The sequence below is a fragment of the Telmatherina bonti genome (genome assembly GCF_933228915.1).
Source record: "Telmatherina bonti genome assembly, chromosome: 2".
Classification (NCBI taxonomy): domain Eukaryota; kingdom Metazoa; phylum Chordata; class Actinopteri; order Atheriniformes; family Telmatherinidae; genus Telmatherina; species Telmatherina bonti.
Window position 1 is genome coordinate 31,345,033 of NC_136620.1, and position 19,044 is coordinate 31,364,076.

The following is a 19,044-nucleotide window of genomic DNA, read 5'->3' on the forward strand; positions in this document are numbered from 1 at the left end:
ATAGTTAAACTCTTATGAGTTAAAGATGTTATACTAAACAAACCCTCCTTACCCGAATATCCACAACATGCTCCCTGTCTCGTAGTGGATAAGTGAAAGACTCATTCCAGTAAGGATTCAGATTTTTATAAATCACTTTGCTTTTATAGAACTGCTTTCCTTCGAGTTTGAACTTGACATATGGATCACTTGTACCTGAAATGATTCAGAAATAAGAGCAAATTGTAGAAATATGCTTTTGTAATACAAGAGGGTTTTCATCTTGAGTGAGAAATGAATATAGAATACTTGGATGGGAATATTTTTGCAAATTCTAACTTTTTTGGGGGGCATGTTTTCACAATTAAAATGTACACTATGTATCAATACCACATGGACACACGCAACATGCACACCCTTCCCCCATGCTGATTGTGTGAGAGACTGTAATATGTGAGGAGGAGGACCACCCCACACATGGCACAAACAAGAATGTAGCTGTTTAATTGTGAAAGAGTGGAAACACTCGCCAGCATGAGGCAACCGGCAACCAAAATCTAGAAGCAACCAGTGTTAATCTCCCAAGCCTGTTAAAAAAGTCTGCCTGTGAGTGGGGTGGGGGGTGTGGGACTTCTTTGTTTCTGCAATTGCACGCAGATTGGCCAAAAAATGAAAGCCAGCCCCATGCCTTCATTTGTATGGGGGAATAAAGGGGTGCTTGAGAGAGCCTGCAGGGAGGCTTGAATCACATGACAAAGGCCCTGTGGGGATGGGCTGTCAGGCCTGTCAGCTCCCCACTCCAAATGAACATCTCGCAAAGGCAGGCAGGACCCACAGCAGCTCCACCCTGCCAGCCTGTGACAGGGAAACCTCCAGGCAACTTGACAGGAGGAGAATGTGGCAGCTAGCGAGGAGAAAAGCTCTGGCATGGCTGAGAATGGTGACGATGGAAATTAATAGGGGAGGGGGGGAATGAGAACAAAAACCAAGGAGCGGGGGCTGGTGGTGTGGTCCCTTTCAGAATATGTAATGACAGTGTATGGCATTGGTGGGCCTTTGGCACTGTGTTAATTGTTGGGCAAACAGTGGAGAGACAGGGGGCGTGTGTGGGCATTGCATCATCGTGGTGCCATCTTGTCAGGGAAAGTAAGGTCTCAACTAGCGCTGTGCCTGGTGAGTCTTCGGCCCCCACGCAGGAAACAAAAACCTGCATAATTCCATGAACACGTCTTAAAGTGATCCCCAAAGCTAAAAGAGATGCAGCACAATAGATTGTGCGTTGAAAACACAAGGTAGGCCCTGGGTTTTATTGCAAATAAAATAAACAGTGATATGCTACCATGCTGGATTTCTACACTTGCATTAAAATATCATTTTCTCAAAAGCTGTTTTTTCTTTTCACTTTGAATAAAACATTTGTTGGTATCTTGTCATATTTAGAGATCACGTATTAATTTCCTTTTTATGTTGTAGTTCCCTTTTTCAGCCACTTGATGTTGCTGTTTTACAAAAGTAAACGTTTCCATACACCTGGTCCTCTCGGGGGAATCAGACCTGTGTAGAAAAATCAGACCTGTGTAGAAAAATTGTTCTTGACAAGTTCAAAATGTTTTATGTCTTTCTCCACCACAAAGGAATATTATTAATCAATTCTTAAAAGAGCAGCAAAATCACTCATTCAAATGCAATAATTTTTTTTATTATAATAACAAAAATTATTGCATTTCTATTAGTTTAGGACTAGTTTTTGTTTTGGATATATTGCTTAATATGTGTTACAAATTAATTTAAATGTCCAATCAGCAGTCATTGCACTTAAACATTCACACAAAAGAATAAAAAGAATAACATGAAAAGTATTCAAAGTTGTTATAAGTAAAAAAGTTACCAAAAAAATCACGTTTTTACTACAAAATCTAACAGTAAAAGTAGTTTACATGATCATTTTCATCCATAGAATGAATATTCCTTCTTTAACTTTTTTCTTGTTGTTGTTATTCTGGTCTTACCACATTCTCCTTTGAATGTTTTGTGTTCTTACATCACTCAAGAAAAGATGTCATCCTCAAAGGAAAACAAAGGTATCCACAGAACACACCCAGTCCTTTCTTGTAACACAACAACACATTTCCAGTTTGCACTTTGCCATTGTCTTGTGGCTCACAAGACTAACCAAAAGTGCACTTTGTGTGCCTGAAGTGGTTCAGCAAGGACTCACTATCAGGCTAGGACCAAAGTCCAACACAAAAGGAGCTGAATTTTTTTTTTTTTAATGATCAAGCTAAGGGTGTTTGAAAGAACTCACAGTTGAAATAATACATGAATGATTTCATGTAATTTTATAAAGTTATTTTTCTGAAGAGCTAACATTCTCTGATTGTGAAGAGCCAAGACCTGATGCTAGTCCTCTACCTGTTTCAGACTTACCGGAGCGCTTGTCTCTGATAACTAGGTTCTTTCCGTACTTTAGATTGATGCTCAAGAAGTACCTTTGGAATGGGGCAGGTGTTTGGACATCCGAGCCAGGGCTCAGACCCTCCTGTGGAGAACCATTCACATTTAGAAGCTTAAAAAACTTCAAGCAGCACAACAGTTCAATAAATACTCACTGTGCTTTCAAAAGGATCTATGGCATTTTCATCGAAGACGTCACATGCCTCAGAAGACAGCTAAATTTGAAAAAGATATAGGACAACACTACAGTACAAACTGAGATGAGATATATATACTATAGATGCACATAGTAGCTTCAAGCTAAACTCCTCAAAATTTTATGTGTATTCCTGATGACCTTATATGATCTCTTTCAGCAGCATAATAATGTCTATAATATGTAAATACTGCTAACAGCAGTAAAAAAAAAAAAGTCCAAAAATGCAGGTCAAAGGGTGATTTAATTTGCATATATCTGCTTGTTTTGTACGGCTTTTCATACCACATTGTGTCGCTGACTTGTAACACAGGTTTATAAATGATTCCCATACACTATCTCAAAAGACATCTAGAGTGAAAAGGATGTCACAGTCCTGGTTTCAACTATTCCCCTGGGCACTATTGAGGAAGATCCCAGGTTGTCACTAAGCTGAAGACTGATCTGCTGAGGACACTTCTGGTACATTCTGTTGCACAAGTTGACCAAAGAGTTAGTGTCACAAAAACTACAAAGTGCATAATACTATAGTAAGAACGTTACTCTATATGAGGGGCTCTTGGTAAAACAAAACAAACCCCATTTTGACAAGTAAATGAAACCATGCAAATACTTAAGTAGATATGATCAACGTTGTTCTGTAATATCTTATTGTTAATCTATATTTTGCTATATTCTTGTCATGATCATAGCAGCTGGGGTGTTCTATGGAAATTTTTATGACAGCTCACATCCTCTTGTTAATGAGCCAATTGTAATTTTCAGATTTTCTAAGAAGTAGACCCTTTTTGTTGAAGTTGAATTATGAAGTTCCAAATGTACAGGATTGAATGGTTTGGACTTCTTTACAACAATCATTTACCTTTTAGAAAAATGTACTTCATATGTAGTAGTATTTGCACTTCAAAAAACAGAGGTGTTCAGAGTAAATGTGTAGTGTAGTTAGATACATACTGAAACTGACCTCATCCAGGCATTCATCGACCTGGGCAAACTCTAGCAGACCTTCATCCATAGATAACTCTCTCATCATCAGAGGACGACAGGGTTCTTGCTCTTCTTCCCACTCTGTTGACCAAGGTGGGTTGACTTGCTCCTCATTGGGAGTGCCACATGCAGAATCCAAAGAGGCGCCATCTGCACCCTCATAAGGAGTATCCGAAAGAGACATCCTATCTGCAGAAGCATTTTCTCTGATTGCTGGTGGAGTTCTTCTTTCAAATGCTGTTTTTTTCTGCTCAAGCAGTAAGGCTATCTTTTCCTTGTAGGTGTTCATTTCATCCCCCATAGAATGTGCTCTGTTAAGGCCTGCTGCAGAATTTACAGAAAGTGCCCAGTCTGCTGAGGCCCTTTCACCAGGAAGACTCATTCTCTCCTCAATGTCTAGTCTTTGTATGTTGGTGATAGCATTTCTTCGTTCCAGGGAAGGTTCAATACTAAGTTTTGGTAAGTTTTTCTTGGCTCTTTTATCCACTTGTGCATAGAGGGGATCTTGAGGGAAGTTTATGTTGTTCTCTGTGCCGGAACTTGGTGTGTTACTTATGTCTTCATAGTGGTTCGGAGACTCTACTGGCGCACTCATTCTCTTGAAAGCAGCTGCAGAGGGATTTGTCTGAAGGACCCTGAGTGTAATTTCTGTTTCTGCAGCTGAATCATTTAGTTTTTCCATGAACACTGTCCAATCTGTTGTTGAGCCACTTGCGATAGAGTCAGTATCACTCACACCAGAAGGCATGCCGAAGGAGATGGAGTCACTTGGACTAGGCAGGAAGGCACCGTCTGTAGAAAAGGCTTCACCTGGAACAAAAGTTAGATCTGGTACAGAAAGACTGCGGCGATGGGCCAGATTCCTTCTGAGTGGCTTCTTACGAGGCTTCTTGAGGTTTGGTAACTTGGTTTTCTTACGTAAGTTCTCCAGTAAGTTATTTTTCTTGGTATCCATTTTCAGATACCAAGAGACCTGTTAGACGGAAAATGGATGTGAAATAGAAATATTTAGTTCTTCATATCTTATAGTTGACTTAAATAACTAAAATTCGAAGAAAAGCTGTACACTATGACCTTACAGAAGCTGAGGATAGTGAGGATTAAACCCTCCAAGAGGCTTGTCAATATGTACAAACAACACAAAGGACCTTGTTATTGTATCCCTTCTTGTCTTATTTGGTGTAAGAACACAGAGAAGCTGCTATTAGCCCGATATTTAATCAAAATACAAACAATTTTTCCTCATTAACAACTTCACATAATAAAGATTGCGTACATGCTATCACAGAAAATTACATAAAACACAGAAAATAATTCTTCCTTTAGTCCCAAATACTTTCCCGATCTATAAAAAAGAAGACAACACAAACAAAAAGCTAATAAATTAATTCACCATCTAGATTCTCCCAGGTCAGCTGAGAAAAAGAAAACATACCTTGTAGCTTGATGTCTGCCGAACAGTGATTTAGTTCATCCAAAAGACTGCCCAACCATCCTAACTAGGGTGACAAAGATGTTTGAGGAAGTACAAGACGTAACAAGTGGAGGAGTCACAGTGGGTGAAACAAGTCCTTCCAGTCACACCAGCTGAGTTTCAATTGCTGTGAGAAAGAATGTGACTGTTAACTGCTGAGTCCTTCCTGAATTTTCTAAGCTGGGAACTGCAGACAGCTCCAGCCATGTGAGATCAGAAAATATCTGACTACAAATATTGAGTAAATGGAAACAATGTACAGAGAGATTAAACAGACACTGTAACACTGAAAGTATCACACGTTTGCTCTCCCTACACCAGCCTGTTTTGTAAGTCTGTTTATTGTTGATTTGAATATTTGATGGTTTATTTGCATTTGTGAGGCAATATGTCTGTTTTTAGACTTGCATACAGCACACTTTGGAGTTCTCTTACAGGTCCAAATGTTTGAACATATACTTAATGCCATAATCTAGCCTAAGTCTACAACACAACTGTCCAAAAAGCAGTCCCAAAATACTTCTGATGGATTCTACAACATGACTGAGGCATATGAAATGTCAGAACAGATCTGGCACACAGTTTCACAAAGACCCTTATTTATTTACAGAGGGACGTGGTTAGCCTAAGCTCGTCAAAACTGACTATTTGTGTTTGCAAAGTATAAACTACAGCTCTCTGTCCACACTTAGATCTAATGCAACACACCCACTGTTGTTTCCTCAATCTCCCCTTTTTCTGGGCCTAACAGTGGAGGCGACATGACAGCAGATGTGCTGGAGTCTGGGCTGAGTCTTGTTCAATATTTGCTGATGTCTTAAGGAGATCAGGCCCACATGAAAGAAGCACAACTTGGCTTCTAGTTAAAAGGCAGGTTTGGGTATCCGCGGGGCAAGCCCGTGTGGCAGGTGGCCTCCTAGCCTACATCTCACACAAGTCAAACAATTCAAAATCTTGCCTGGTTAGTCCGCACATGCACACTGGACCTTATCCAGCCCACAGCACAGCTGGTGTCATGGTCAGAAAGCCAAGAACATGCACTTAGGGACATGCAAAGCTCCCAAATTGGGCGCGGGCATGAAAGAGTGAGGTCGTGGAGTACACAGCTGACCTAAACATCTCTTTGCTTTGCAGTATTTACTTCTCTGGGCAGTGTGTAAAATTAAGTTTATTTGTCTGTTTGAAGCACACATATACTCCAGAAATCAAAAATTCCCTTTAATAATTTGTCTTGTCATGCCTTTTAAGACAGATTTGTGCAGAATTATTTCTTGCTGCTAAACCCTGCAGAGCAGTGTATCTTCTTTGACTTATTTGTGAAAATGAGAATGACTCAAAACCATTTTAGTATTATCACAAGGACAAGTGTATTTTTCCCCAGAAATTATCTCCAAAAATTGAATCTTTATTAAAATTGCAACAATAATTTCCAACTCTTAACTTTCACTTGAAAAACGAAAGTTCCTTGTAAGTCAAAATATAAAAAAGAATCTTCTATGTTTTTTGTATTCAATCATTTATTACAGCCTGTTGTTGTGTTCACAAAAAAAAATACCTTGAGAGCATCCTGTATGGTCTCTGTTTCATGCATGTTTAGGTACTCCTGGAAAACCATAACTCCTTGGTATAGTGTAGGATCATATTATATTGTTCAAGTAATGTTTCACTTGGAAAAAAGTTTTTTTAATTGATGAAAAAAAAGTTGCAACATAAAAAGATCATTTTTCAGCTTTAACTTTATTTTTTCCAAACTATTTGTTTACATGTTTACATCTGAACTTCCAGAGAAAAACTCCAGAAGTATTTTTTGCCCTCACATAAGGAGAATGTGTGTCAGAACATTTAAACTTTCCAATAAAAAAAGAAAAAAAAAAACAACAGACTGGAGAATGTTATTTTTTTCTGACAGGTTGGAAAAAGTACCCTTCAAGCATCTGCACCACAAGAATTGGTCTCTCACAACATGTTCAATTATAACCAGAACAAGTTTCCATGGTAACATTATTGGAACCTTTGTCAGACCAACAGGGTCACCTATCCTCTAAAAAAAGAGGCCCTGTAATTTTCCAGATTGCATTTACATTGTTAAGTTTAGTGTTGCTGCAACCCTGTGTTGCATTGATGTGCAAGTCTAACTCACATGTAGTAATGTTTTTCTCTCCATTCTTGTACACCCTGCTTCCTTTTTATTATTGGACTTTGTAAAAATATGACCTTATAAAAATAAAGTCCAAGAACAAAGTGAAAAAGCCTTAAAACCTGGATAATTCAGTTCCACTAAATATTTTTCTAATTGTGCACATATGTCACATTGAAGGTGCAGATTTATTCCTAGTAATGATAAAAATTATTGCAGACTATACTGTTTCCATCAAGTATTGAAAGATTTTTTGCATTATGTTGTTTTCCACATGGTTACGCCAGCAAGGACATCAGAAATCTAAATGCATAAAACACATTCAGCTAAAGGATGAGCATTTTAAAGATCAAACTGCACATGGATGAACTGCTAAACTTGTAACTATTCATGTTGATAACATTTCTTTTCAATGAGCCATTGACTTTGTTGACAATGTTTTTGCCAACAAACTGGCAACAAAAACTTGAGCTGCTGTTCCATCAATATTTAACAATGGATTTTTGAAAGCATTTCATTTTTTGGGGGGGATTTTACACTTTCCATGAACACAAGCATTGCTTGTCAAACATAGACATTGATAGATCCTCGTGCTCTAAAACAGTATAATATAACAACACAAGGCGTAGTAATCATGTCACTGACTGAAAACACCTGACTCTAATTTCTTATCTTCAAGGTTAGCATTCTTGTTCCACTCCACTAATATTTCAATATAAATCTGATTGCACAAGTAAATAAATATAAATTTAGGTATAAAGCTCCTTAGTTATATATAACCTAAAAGCAGTGATGATTGGATTAAAGGTGATCACATTTCATGCTTCAGCCGACCTTTTCCATGACAAATTTTAAACTTGTCACAGCTGGAAAAACACCAGTAAGACTGCTTATAGCAACCATGACTCGTTTTGCCTTGAAGTGTCTCCGTCCTCTGTGCATTTAGCAACAACATACAACATCAGGAACTCCCCGGGATGGAATGTAGCATTGATTGATATGCTTGCTATTTGTGCTATGACTCCTAAGTGTCTGCACTTTTCCCCTTTTTTTTTAATGCAATCATCCCACAGTTGCTACTTTACTTGTTGAGATTGCACAATGTAAACATATTCTCATACATGTGATATATTAAGCAGGATTTAAACAGTAACATACTGATCCGTCTGAATCAATAGCAAGATTTATATTTCACCTATACTCTAATGCATTAGTGACATTTAGGTACTTAAATGTGATTCATTTGACTCTAATGGCTTCTGTGAGTATTACAACATTAAACTTGGGTATTATTGAGCCATGCAACTCTTGCTAGCAAATGCATGGTCAATCTTTGTCAGTAGGGTCCTATCTATATGGTGATGAAGCAAAGGACAAATTACTGTGTTGTAATTATGTGAGTTCTTCATGAAAAACTTAAAACAGTTGTCTGTGTCTCCTTGACCTCTGGAACAGGAGGGCTTCATACAGAGACCTCGCAGGGCACCTTGTCCTCCACTCAGAAACCCTTACCTACCACGATGACCATTGTTAGTTGGAGAAGAGGTGCGATGCCAGACTGCTTCAAGATCTCTTTATCGCCTGCTAAGCACTGACACAAAGGTTATTCCTCCACAAGGGGCCATACCAATCAACCCCTTTAAAGGTGAAGAGGGGTGTATGTGGAAAACACTTCATTCTAAAGAGTGTTTGGTGTTGGGCAATGTTGTTCAATGCAATCCAGGGCCACTTGCGTATTAAGAGTAGTTGTGACAATGCCCACACCTCCAAAGAAAAACAAAGAATGTTTCTATGATGTGTTAATGACAACCATTTCTGAGGCTTTCTAAAAAAAAAACTGAAACAAGCGAATGTAAACTTTTGTTGGCCTTCACACTGGATGTGTGGATAAATAACAGAATAAAATTATAAGATGAATTTAAATAATACTTAATTGTAAGTTATACAAATAGATATACATTTTTTGATAAAGATTTTTTTTACTTTATTTGAAATTACTTTAAGAATTTCTCCACCAGTTTTTTTTTGTTTGTTTGTTTGTTTTTGTTGTTGTTGTTGTTGTTTTTAATCTAATAACAAATGAATGACTGTACTTCAGTCAAGGTTCAGGCCATATTTCTAAATAGCTCATCAACACAATTAATAGGCTTAATAATGCAGACTGAACATTATTTTTTTTTTACCAGATCACAAGAAGAGGAACATCTTTCATATGTAATGAAATGCACATGACAAAAAGGACCAAACAGCTCAGCGACCCAGTACTTTGTTGTGCCACAGTGCCACCTGCTGGCGGGGCAGTTCAACTGCACCGTCATCTGCTAAATCTCGGGGGGAAAATGCTGTAGTTTGCCAGCAGGTGTCAGTTGTGTCCCTCTTTATGGTTTGTTTTATTGTCATCTTCTGTTCTTAAGTAAACATTCATGTTGGATAATGTTATAAATAAGAATGAAGTTTGAACAAGTGCTGCTGCCTTTAGTGTAATCAGCTTTAAAAAGTCTGAATGTACTTGACTTTTATAAGTATTGCTCCTGTTCAGGTTAACTTTATAAGTAGTTATTGTACATCTTCAGTTAAAAATCTTGTTCCACTCTTAATTTTTTTCCCATCTAAATATTTAATGATTTCATTAACATAAATTTTTAAAATAACATATTGTTATGTTCCTGTTATTCCTCTGTTCACAGGCTAGCACAATCCCAACATTTAGCTCATGGAGACTGGAAATAAAAAACAATAGCTAGGTTATGATGCTTGATTTGATCCTAACATAACAGGGGGGGGGGGTTAAGATTTGATAATAAAACATTTGTAACACCCTAATATGACCAAACACAGAAAACAACGGCCATGTTTTTAATTTTATATCACTTTGATAAGGGAGGGCTCCACTTTACTGATTTGTTAGGTAAAAAAACAAACAAGTGAAAAGTTGCATTTCATTCAAAGATGAGTAGACTTCAGACTGAGCATACACTGAGGTGTTTAATAAAGTTGACAGTTTCTACTGTTTGGGACTTCACAGGAGAACAAATTCTATGAAAGAGTTGTTTACTTCATTTTATACAGAATAAGAGAGATAAACTAAATTACACATTTCAAAGCCAATATTTGTACTTTTGTGTAGAATACAAATTTTGTACAACATCTAGCATAGTATCTTAATCGTTTAATAAAAAGTTCACTTGAATATTTATTGTATGTCGAAAAGAAAATAACACATTCAAGGGAAATAAAATGCAGATTAACTTAAAATCTATTTGATTTTGAAACAAAAACAAAAAAAATCATTATTGGCAACAAAGTCCAGCTTGTGCCGCCAAACGGTCTGAGCATTCAAACCGAAAACAGCTTCTTTTAATTAAGTGAACTATCAACTACAAACACTTACCAAACACGTAGTTCTGTTTATAAAAGCCATGAAGCAAAGCAGTGTATTCTTGCACAGCAAAGTGAAGAAAGTCCTCTACAGAGGTTCATCGATTACCATTTTCCTTTCACATTCATCAGTTGTGCACAATTTGGACATGGACCAAAGGAGCAAAGCTTACTGCAGAGCATTCACCATGCATTGTCTTGTGTGAGTCCATTCTGTGAGGAGGCAGGTCTGGTCATGTCTGAGTCATATCTGCATTGTCTCTTTTTTTCTTTCTTTTTGTATTTAACTGAGAGAAAATAAAAGTGGTGCAATTACTCTTTGGGATAAGGCATTTGCTAACTGTGCATATTGACAGAGCAACTACAAAATTCCCTGATATGTTATCAAGTGCTAAAATATGTGCTCAACTACGAGGTGATGCTGCCAAAACAGGTTGACAATTTGTGTTGTAGTCATTTATTATTGCTATTTTCCCCTGCTATGTTAAACTGGATAATAATCTGGACTGCTATACATTATGTTCAGTATGTCTATCAATATATATGAGGAGGTGGCCCAAACAAATTACTGAACTGCAATGTATAAAAATTGTAGTCCAGCAACTTCCACCTGTGGCACTTCTGAATTACAGGCTAACAGTCGGACATTATCTTCCTGATGGACTGCAGACCAAATATGACTTGTAGTGACATCGTATTTATATTTTATGTGAGCTGGGATTAGAAGTGCATAGAGAACTGCTATGGAAATTATGATGGGGTGGCATAAGTCATAAACACACACAAGATATGCCGTGGCAAATGCAAAGCAATGTCTTTGTCACACAGCAAGATTCTCATTCAAATGCGTGCATCTCAGCAGTGAAACTGAACTCAGTGTGTTGTGTTATGATTTCACTGCTGAATGATTTATGTCTGTCATGACAGTGAAATCAAACAAGCCCCCCCTTTTTTTTTTTCTTCCTGTCCTCTACAGTGTAACAACACAGGCATCAGACTCATGCTGTAACAGCTTGGCTGTACTTGGCTTCAATGCCGTTGGATGATTTTCACTTTTCCTTTCTTCTAAGGTTCAGACTGCAGGACCACAGCACGCTCACTACAGGGACATGGATATGTGATAAACTTTCTGAAGCCAATGACGGAAAAAATGATTCATTTAAAAGTGTGATATTTACAACCACGCATTGGGCAAATGATTGGTTTTGCCTTAAGGTCAGCAGCCACTCTACAAGGTTCGTCTTCTGCTTAAATTCCATGAGTCAGCAGCATGTTAGTGGAGTATTTTAAAGATGGCATGTCTTTGAGTTGCTATAACAATAGATTATTCTCCAATGTGGGGCCAGGACCTTGGATATGAATGGTGGCAGTGTATTCAGCACCTGCTGGTGTGCAGCAAACACAATAGGTGGGAATAAACCTTATTTCCCCTAACCTTGTGATCATCCTTCAGAAAACATGAAAATAGTGGAACGTCGACCTCATTGCATTGTCGTTACAGTGTCCAGTAAACAATCACTGTTCATAAAGACAAAACAAATCCACCATCTGCAACTGAAACACGTGGGAGGTTATGGGGACAATTCAGTTTAAAAGAGACTAAAGAAAATAGTATCGACCAGTGAATTATCTGAATTCCAAGGGTCCACTCTTGTAAACTTGGCTGTAAACCACAAAAATATACTTTTCTTGAAAACGGCGATCATACAGTGCACTGAGCATGTACTCACCCCCCTGCTAATATATATTAAAGTTGCTATTTACACAACAAAAAAACGATGTTTGGCTCAAATTTTCAATTGTACAAACAGAAGAGCAAATGTTCATGGCTTTAGATATCGATTCAAGATCTGGTTTACATGATTTTACATTTGAATAAAGAACAATAAAATAAAAAAAAGAAACTAGGATGAAAGAAAGGGTGCGTTTGAGTGAACTGTTAGGAAATAATAGCAACTGTACAAAACAACACAAAAAACAGCTTTGGCTTATATTACTGATGAACTGTTACACAAAAAAGTGAACATGTTGACTTTCTCACCAGCTCAACTGGGCAGGATCACTTTAACTTAATTGCGTATTTATAACCTACTCTTTTAAATTATAAAATGAATAGAATGGCATTATTGCAATAAAATTTGATGTGAATTTGCTTTTACCTCCCACATTTTATACTTTTGTGTTCACTACAGTAGTTCGAACTGCTGTGGTTGTTTACTGTCTTATCAAAATTCTGCATGTGCTCCGTGTCTCCTGATCAATACACAAGAGGCCATTTGAAATAAAGGTGGCGTGTGGTTACAGCATTGTTTGAAAGATAGTTTATGCATTGTGCATCATATGTATTGAGAGTTTCCTCAGCCTGAAAGCAGCACAACTTTCTCTGATTGTTGCAAACTTGCGAGCACAACAGCAAAACAGCAACTACACGTGTCTGACTAGACCAGTGACTACAATAATCTATCCCCTATTGTTTAACAATTTTTCTTTGAACATCTTTCCTTTGCAGACGCCATCTGAAATGCACCAAGTACCTGATACCACCTGCTTGTGCACATTATTCAGTCCAGCCAACTGATATTTTTTTCCCATCTTCCTGAAACGGTTTGAGAATTTACTTTAAATACGTCCTGACACGTCTTATAACATTACATCTCAGTCTGACAAATTGAAATGGAGTTGAATATTAATATCTTATTGATAGCTTTAAGGGCTTTTGATCCCCCTCTTTTCTCCATGCCTAACCCCTCCCTCGCTCTGACTGGCTGGTGACTGGAGGCTTGATCAGGACTTATGTCACCCACGTGTCCATGCGCAAGCGCTTGACCGATGGGCTCGCTCTGTCTTCAGAGCCAGCAGGAGGTCTTCCAAGTCCCAGTGGGGCGTGGAAGTCTGGCCGGTGGTCTTCGCGGTCGCTCCCGTCATATGAGCTACAAGACGAGCTGAGGCTGTCAGCAGGTGAACGTCCCAGAACTTCGTGCCGGCTGGACCCTTGTTGCGGTTGTTGCGGGGGGAAGCCAGACGGGGTGACTCGCTCCCGTGGTGGAGAAATGGGCTCAGACTTGATGTTTACGCTCTGGTTGGTGCTGATGGAGAGGTTGGAGCCCTGAGATAAATGACCTCCACCACTGCAGCAGGGAAAGGCAAAATATTGTGTGTTGAGATTAAAAAAAAAAAAAAAAAAAAAAAAGCAAACAACCAACGTGAAGAGCAAACAAGCCGGGAATATGTAGATGTGTGATTCAGCATGATATCACAGAGCACTGTGGGTGTTGCTTTTATGTGCGGGCATCTGGAGAGTGTGCCTTTGTTTGTAAGTGTGTTACTCACACCAAAGAATTAAGAGCTGCCTGGCCCAGTTGATGCTGTTGCCATGCCGACATGGAGCCCAGTGAAAGCCCAGGAGAGCTGAAGCCCTGCAGGGAGGAGATCTCTGCACTGCTCAGGGAGTACTCTGTAAAAACAAAGCAACCACACACATTTCACTTGCAGCACCGCGTGGTACCGAGAAAAGAGCAGGAACCAACAGCATGTCCTACAAACGGCCCCAGCTCAGGAGGCTGTTTTCAGCCCGGGGAGGGGGGGGAGCAGGTCCAGACTTACCAGCAGGATTGTAGGAGGTGGGCATGCCTGAGTAGACCAGGCCCTGTGAGTGTAAGCTGGGGGTGGTAATAGACACTACGGGAGTGGCAAGCGGCTGTGTGGACTGGGAACTGCTTGTCCTCTGGGTGTTCTGAAAAACACACACACAAAAACAACATAGTAACTATATAAACCTAAAACATGATATTCTCAAAGATATATATGTTTTTTTTTCTAATAAATTACAATGACAGTAAAGCTAACAAAACATTTTCATTTGGTTTCACATGTATTAGTTGTGTACTTAGAGTGAAAGAAGCCACAAGGTGGCAGTATAACTGCATGACAGAGAATATTGAGCTTTTTCTACCTCATTACTGACTTAAATGAATGAAGTTCATTATTTTAAAACCCAAAATGTATTAGACTGTAGATTTTTCTTTTACAAAAAATTATTTAATATATTATTGATTACCGCATTTCAATAAGTAACTGCTGAAATGATAAATAAAACCCTGAAACACTGACTAGTTCGTTTGTCACAAAAAAAACCAGTCTAAGGGTAATAGCTAAAATATAATTATGTAAATTAATATACAAGTTTCTTTTTCTTTACCTTTCTTTCAATTATGTAGCTGGATAACCACAGTCAGGGAAAAACACTAGTCTATGCTAAATGCTTTCTAACTATGTTAGACATAGAGAAAGACACTATTTTATGAAACAGCTCAGAGGAGTGAGGCCACCTGTAATGGGACAACCCCCCTGAAGATGACCCATCAAATAAACATTCAGTATAACAACATTCAATGTGATACTTGGGATGACTTTAACACTCAAAACGGCCAATCAAGTGTGTAGAAGGATAACGTAAATGACACATTTCAATTCCCAGAGTGACGCACAGCAGAGCTCCAGTGGTTTTCAGTGCAGTGAGTGGCATGCAATCCACACAAACACACCTACACAGCTTGGTGTGGTCATGCAGAAAACTTTGCTTTGAGCTACAAATGCATCCACAGTCTAATAATCAAAAGCAGACATGCTGTAGTTGAGAACAATACTACAACAAATCCTCAGCATGTAATGTGACAAACATATGTGCAGCTGCCAGCGGTTACGTTTGAAGCTGTATTGCATCATGATGTTGACGGCTTCCTAGAATTGTTCCAGGACTATCCAGCCAGATGACTTCACCAAACCTGAGTATCTCAGAATGATTTCATTTAGGATGATGTCATATTCTCTCCCTCCAGAAAAGAAATATATATAAACATTTATATTTTACTCATCACTCCGGTTGAACATGAACTGTGACGGCAGGATAACTGTTTAACAAGAATTTATCACTGATTTGCTCTTTCATAGACACGCTTACACGCACCGACACCCCTGGTGGTAGCGACTAACATTTACGTGTTCGGGATAGAAGAGCCAATTTAAAGGGGCCAAGGCGGTTTTCACAAGCCAAACCCAAAACATGCAGTGACACATCGCTTTGTTTTCTGGATTTCTTTTATGCAGACTGTCATCGGTTTGAGTACTCCCATCAGTATAGCATCTGTCATTCCCGGAAGCACGCTCGCATTTCAGCCATGTGCCCAGGCATTTGTCAAAACTCACCAAATCCATTTCCTCCTCCTCCGACTGCCCTCAACAGAAGAAAAGAAGAAAGTTACAAAGAGGAAGAGGCTGGACGTTAAATCGTTTTGTGGGAAAAAGTGATTCCTTGTAAGATTTAATCATAGACGGTACAATAACTAATATTAAACAGCTGATGCGTTCAGCAGGCCTTGTAAAATCCTCTTTGACTTCATTTTATTTAACATTTAAGTACGTGGCCACAATCTTCTAACTTTAAGTGAATATGAATGGTTTTGTTGAGCTAAAAAGCTCTTAGATTGTCACTTCATTAGTTTTTTTTTTTTTTGTCTTTTTCTTTGTCTTCATTAATTTCAGGATAATATAGATACTTTACAGGACACGGACGAACACTGTGATTGATAAATTCGTAATAATCTGAAACTACAGACAAAGACCATTCTTTAACACTGGCTGCAAAGCACTGTGCAATCTGAATCCTCCCTGGGCTGAAAGGAGGAATGAGAAGCACATTTTCCATCTTTCTGTGCTGTGGGACATACTGCGACCAGGCCAGGGCTCTTAATACCCACACTCAATCAATAGCAGAGGGAAGACACGACAAGGGCGACAAGATATTATCTGGCTTACACCCTGGGCCCCTGATTAAGTCTTCATCTACACTCTGTCACACTGAGATGTGATTAATTTAATACCATTATGGCCTAATGACAGGCCGTCTGCAGACCTGCCACAGCCAGCACCCTCCAATGCCTTCCCCTGCTCAAAAAGGCCTGAACCGACCTCCAGCCATGGGCTAACCTCTTCCAGACCTCCTGTAATGCAACCTGTCCCGGTCTACATACATTCCAAATGGAAAAACGTGGTAGCACAGAATTCTTTAAACACTGGTCCAAGGCAAGCTGAGGCTGAGCAAAGGAGAAGCGCCAACATCAAGCTGAGGTTTATTTACAAAACAAAGTCATTTTTCTAAGCTGAAAGTTGTCTCCGATGCCACAAGCGACACACTAAACTGGAAACCATGTATTTGTTAGCTGTTGTCTAAAGGTTCTCACCTTCATTGTGTGTGTGTGTGTTTTTCTTCTAAGTTGATTTATAGATGGCGAGTCCACTGTAGCCTCAGGTATGAGCTGTGGTGAGGGTGCTTTGTAACAGCAGCTAAAGGAGGCCTCGCTTTAAACGTGAATCACAGAGGGAAGGTTTCGCCAGATTCTTGGCTCAGTCCTCAGATCACAACTCAAGAGGAGCGTTGCTCAGACACAGATGTTTTTGCGGCTAAACATTGTGGTGTGACAACCTCTCTTGCACACAATGCAAAATCCTGCAAGACATATTCTGCATTGAAAGTCTTTATGAAAAAAAAAAAAAAGTCAGAACAAAGCTCTGCTATGCCCCGCAGCAGAGACATTCAAAGGTCCCCAGGCTGGTGATACTTCTGTGCACTGGTGTGCATGGTACTCACCAGTGGGGGCATCATCCCTTTGCTTGATGGAGGGATAACAACCCTAAGGTCTGGCTTGCGGCCTCCCATCCCCATGTTCCCTCCAGGAGGTGGCGGAGACTTGGTGGGCATGACTTTACCGAGGCCATTGCCGCTGGGAGTGCTGAGGAGGCCCGGTGAGCCCCTGGGGTTAACAAAACCATTCCCTGCAGAGTTACACAGCAACAGAAACACATCATCAAACCATGGACTGTGACCAACAACACTCCCAGTCATCAAGCAAACCCCTCACGCCGTGTTGTCTTCCAGCTTGCTGCAGCACGCAGCATTAAATGTTTTCTGCCCTCTGGGAAGTTTTAATCGACTCAGATAATTATCCTGCACATTTGCAAAAATAAAACGTCCATTTAAAAATTGATGAGCCCTTTATTTTTTATTGTGAATGATCACATCAAAGGCAGTTCTTTATATCTTGGGAAGGGAAGCAGTTCACAGATAAATGTACTGTGACTGCTCAAAAGAAACCACTGAGAAACCATTACATTCGAACGCCATTTTTAACACTTTTTGAACAAACACAGGCAAAGTGCAAGACTCTCCTCCCAGCATTCACACCTTGGTATCTATGGTCATTAGTCATTTCCTTTTTTCAATATGTATAAATACAGATAGTTTATTATAAAAAAATACCCCCCCTCCCCATTCTTCGCACAAAAAGGGTGAATGTCGTTAATGTGTGCACGTAAATGTTACAGGTCGACAATTGTTGAAACATGTCTGTGCAGTTTTCAGATGGGGCTCCATGTTTTGAGCATCAACCATGCTGTATTTGAGCAAACACATCAAGTACATGTGCCTTTTTGAAAGTAGGAAGCTGATTTCTTGTCAGTTCAAACAATCAATTCAGGAACAAAACCATGGTGTCAAAAATCAACTATGACAGCTTGTTACAGCGCTGCTGCCTGCATCGACTTAGTTCGCAACTTCTGTCATTTAAAAAAGAAAAAAAAAAAGTTTCATAGCACATTAATTCTTCCTGTTTTTGTAAACCTACAGTACATTATTTTTCGGCTGCAAAATACTGTATGACTCATCTGCAGAAGGTCTGCAGTGGGATCTGTAGAAATGCAATCTAATAAAAAACAGGACAGTGATTTTTTTATGGAAACAACAATAAAACAAAAGTAATATTTGAAGTGCACTTGGATTTTAGGCTGCATTCACTTAATGTAAGTCTGAGTGGAATCTTTACATGAAGCAAAAAACCAAACAGGTTTAAATCCTGAAAACAAGTAGAAGAAAGGATTAATGGTATCTAGCACAGCATCAACAGATCAGTAACACTTCAACAAGTTGCTCGCTTCTCTATTGTGTTCAGTGGACCCCAGTGAAACACAAAGTGAGTGCACAACGAGGAGGCTCTTGTGTAGGAACATAATGGAACAATAGCCTCGCTGACTACAGATAAGGAGAGCAACAATTCATGGTCAAATAAACAGTTATGTAGCCGACAATAGTATCTTACAGCTGAATCAACAGTGTGTACAAGCAGCTATCGCCATCAGCTCTGGCTTTGATCACACAAGACTTGGCTGCTGCAAGAAAACAGTGTTTACAGAATTAGCAGAGTAAATGTCCAAGGCCCCAAAAATAGCAAGCCTGATTAAAAGCAGCCAGGATGTCATTCGGTGGGAATAAGAAGTTAGTGCAAATAGAATTTCATGTAAAGGAATGAGCAGCATTGTGGCAATTTGGCATATAAAGACTTGACCTGCCTGATTACAACTTGAGAAGCTTTTTTTTTTTTTAGAAAC

General features: G+C 39.1%; 2 protein-coding genes across 8 annotated transcripts in view; both read right to left on the reverse strand.

Moving 5' to 3' along the window:
• The window catches only part of mctp2a (multiple C2 domains, transmembrane 2a), a gene marked incomplete at both ends in the record, with an annotated part of 29,515 nt that extends 24,944 nt beyond the window's left edge, over positions 1 to 4,571 (reverse strand). The window contains 4 exons of the mRNA XM_079257734.1: positions 53 to 195; positions 2,407 to 2,518; positions 2,589 to 2,648; positions 3,594 to 4,571. Coding sequence (XP_079113860.1) covers positions 53 to 195; positions 2,407 to 2,518; positions 2,589 to 2,648; positions 3,594 to 4,571 — 1,293 coding nt within the window. The remainder of the gene's footprint in view (positions 1 to 52; positions 196 to 2,406; positions 2,519 to 2,588; positions 2,649 to 3,593) is intronic.
• A 7,897-nt stretch (positions 4,572 to 12,468) lies between these two features.
• The window catches only part of mef2aa (myocyte enhancer factor 2aa), a 60,777-nt gene continuing 54,201 nt past the window's right edge, over positions 12,469 to 19,044 (reverse strand). For all 7 annotated transcript variants that reach the window (XM_079252816.1, XM_079252813.1, XM_079252814.1 and 4 more), the window contains 5 exons: positions 17,252 to 17,436; positions 15,811 to 15,834; positions 14,209 to 14,338; positions 13,936 to 14,059; positions 12,469 to 13,733 (listed from right to left, as the gene is read on the reverse strand). In XM_079252816.1, coding sequence (XP_079108942.1) covers positions 13,397 to 13,733; positions 13,936 to 14,059; positions 14,209 to 14,338; positions 15,811 to 15,834; positions 17,252 to 17,436 — 800 coding nt within the window. In that variant the 3' untranslated portion in view covers positions 12,469 to 13,396. The remainder of the gene's footprint in view (positions 13,734 to 13,935; positions 14,060 to 14,208; positions 14,339 to 15,810; positions 15,835 to 17,251; positions 17,437 to 19,044) is intronic.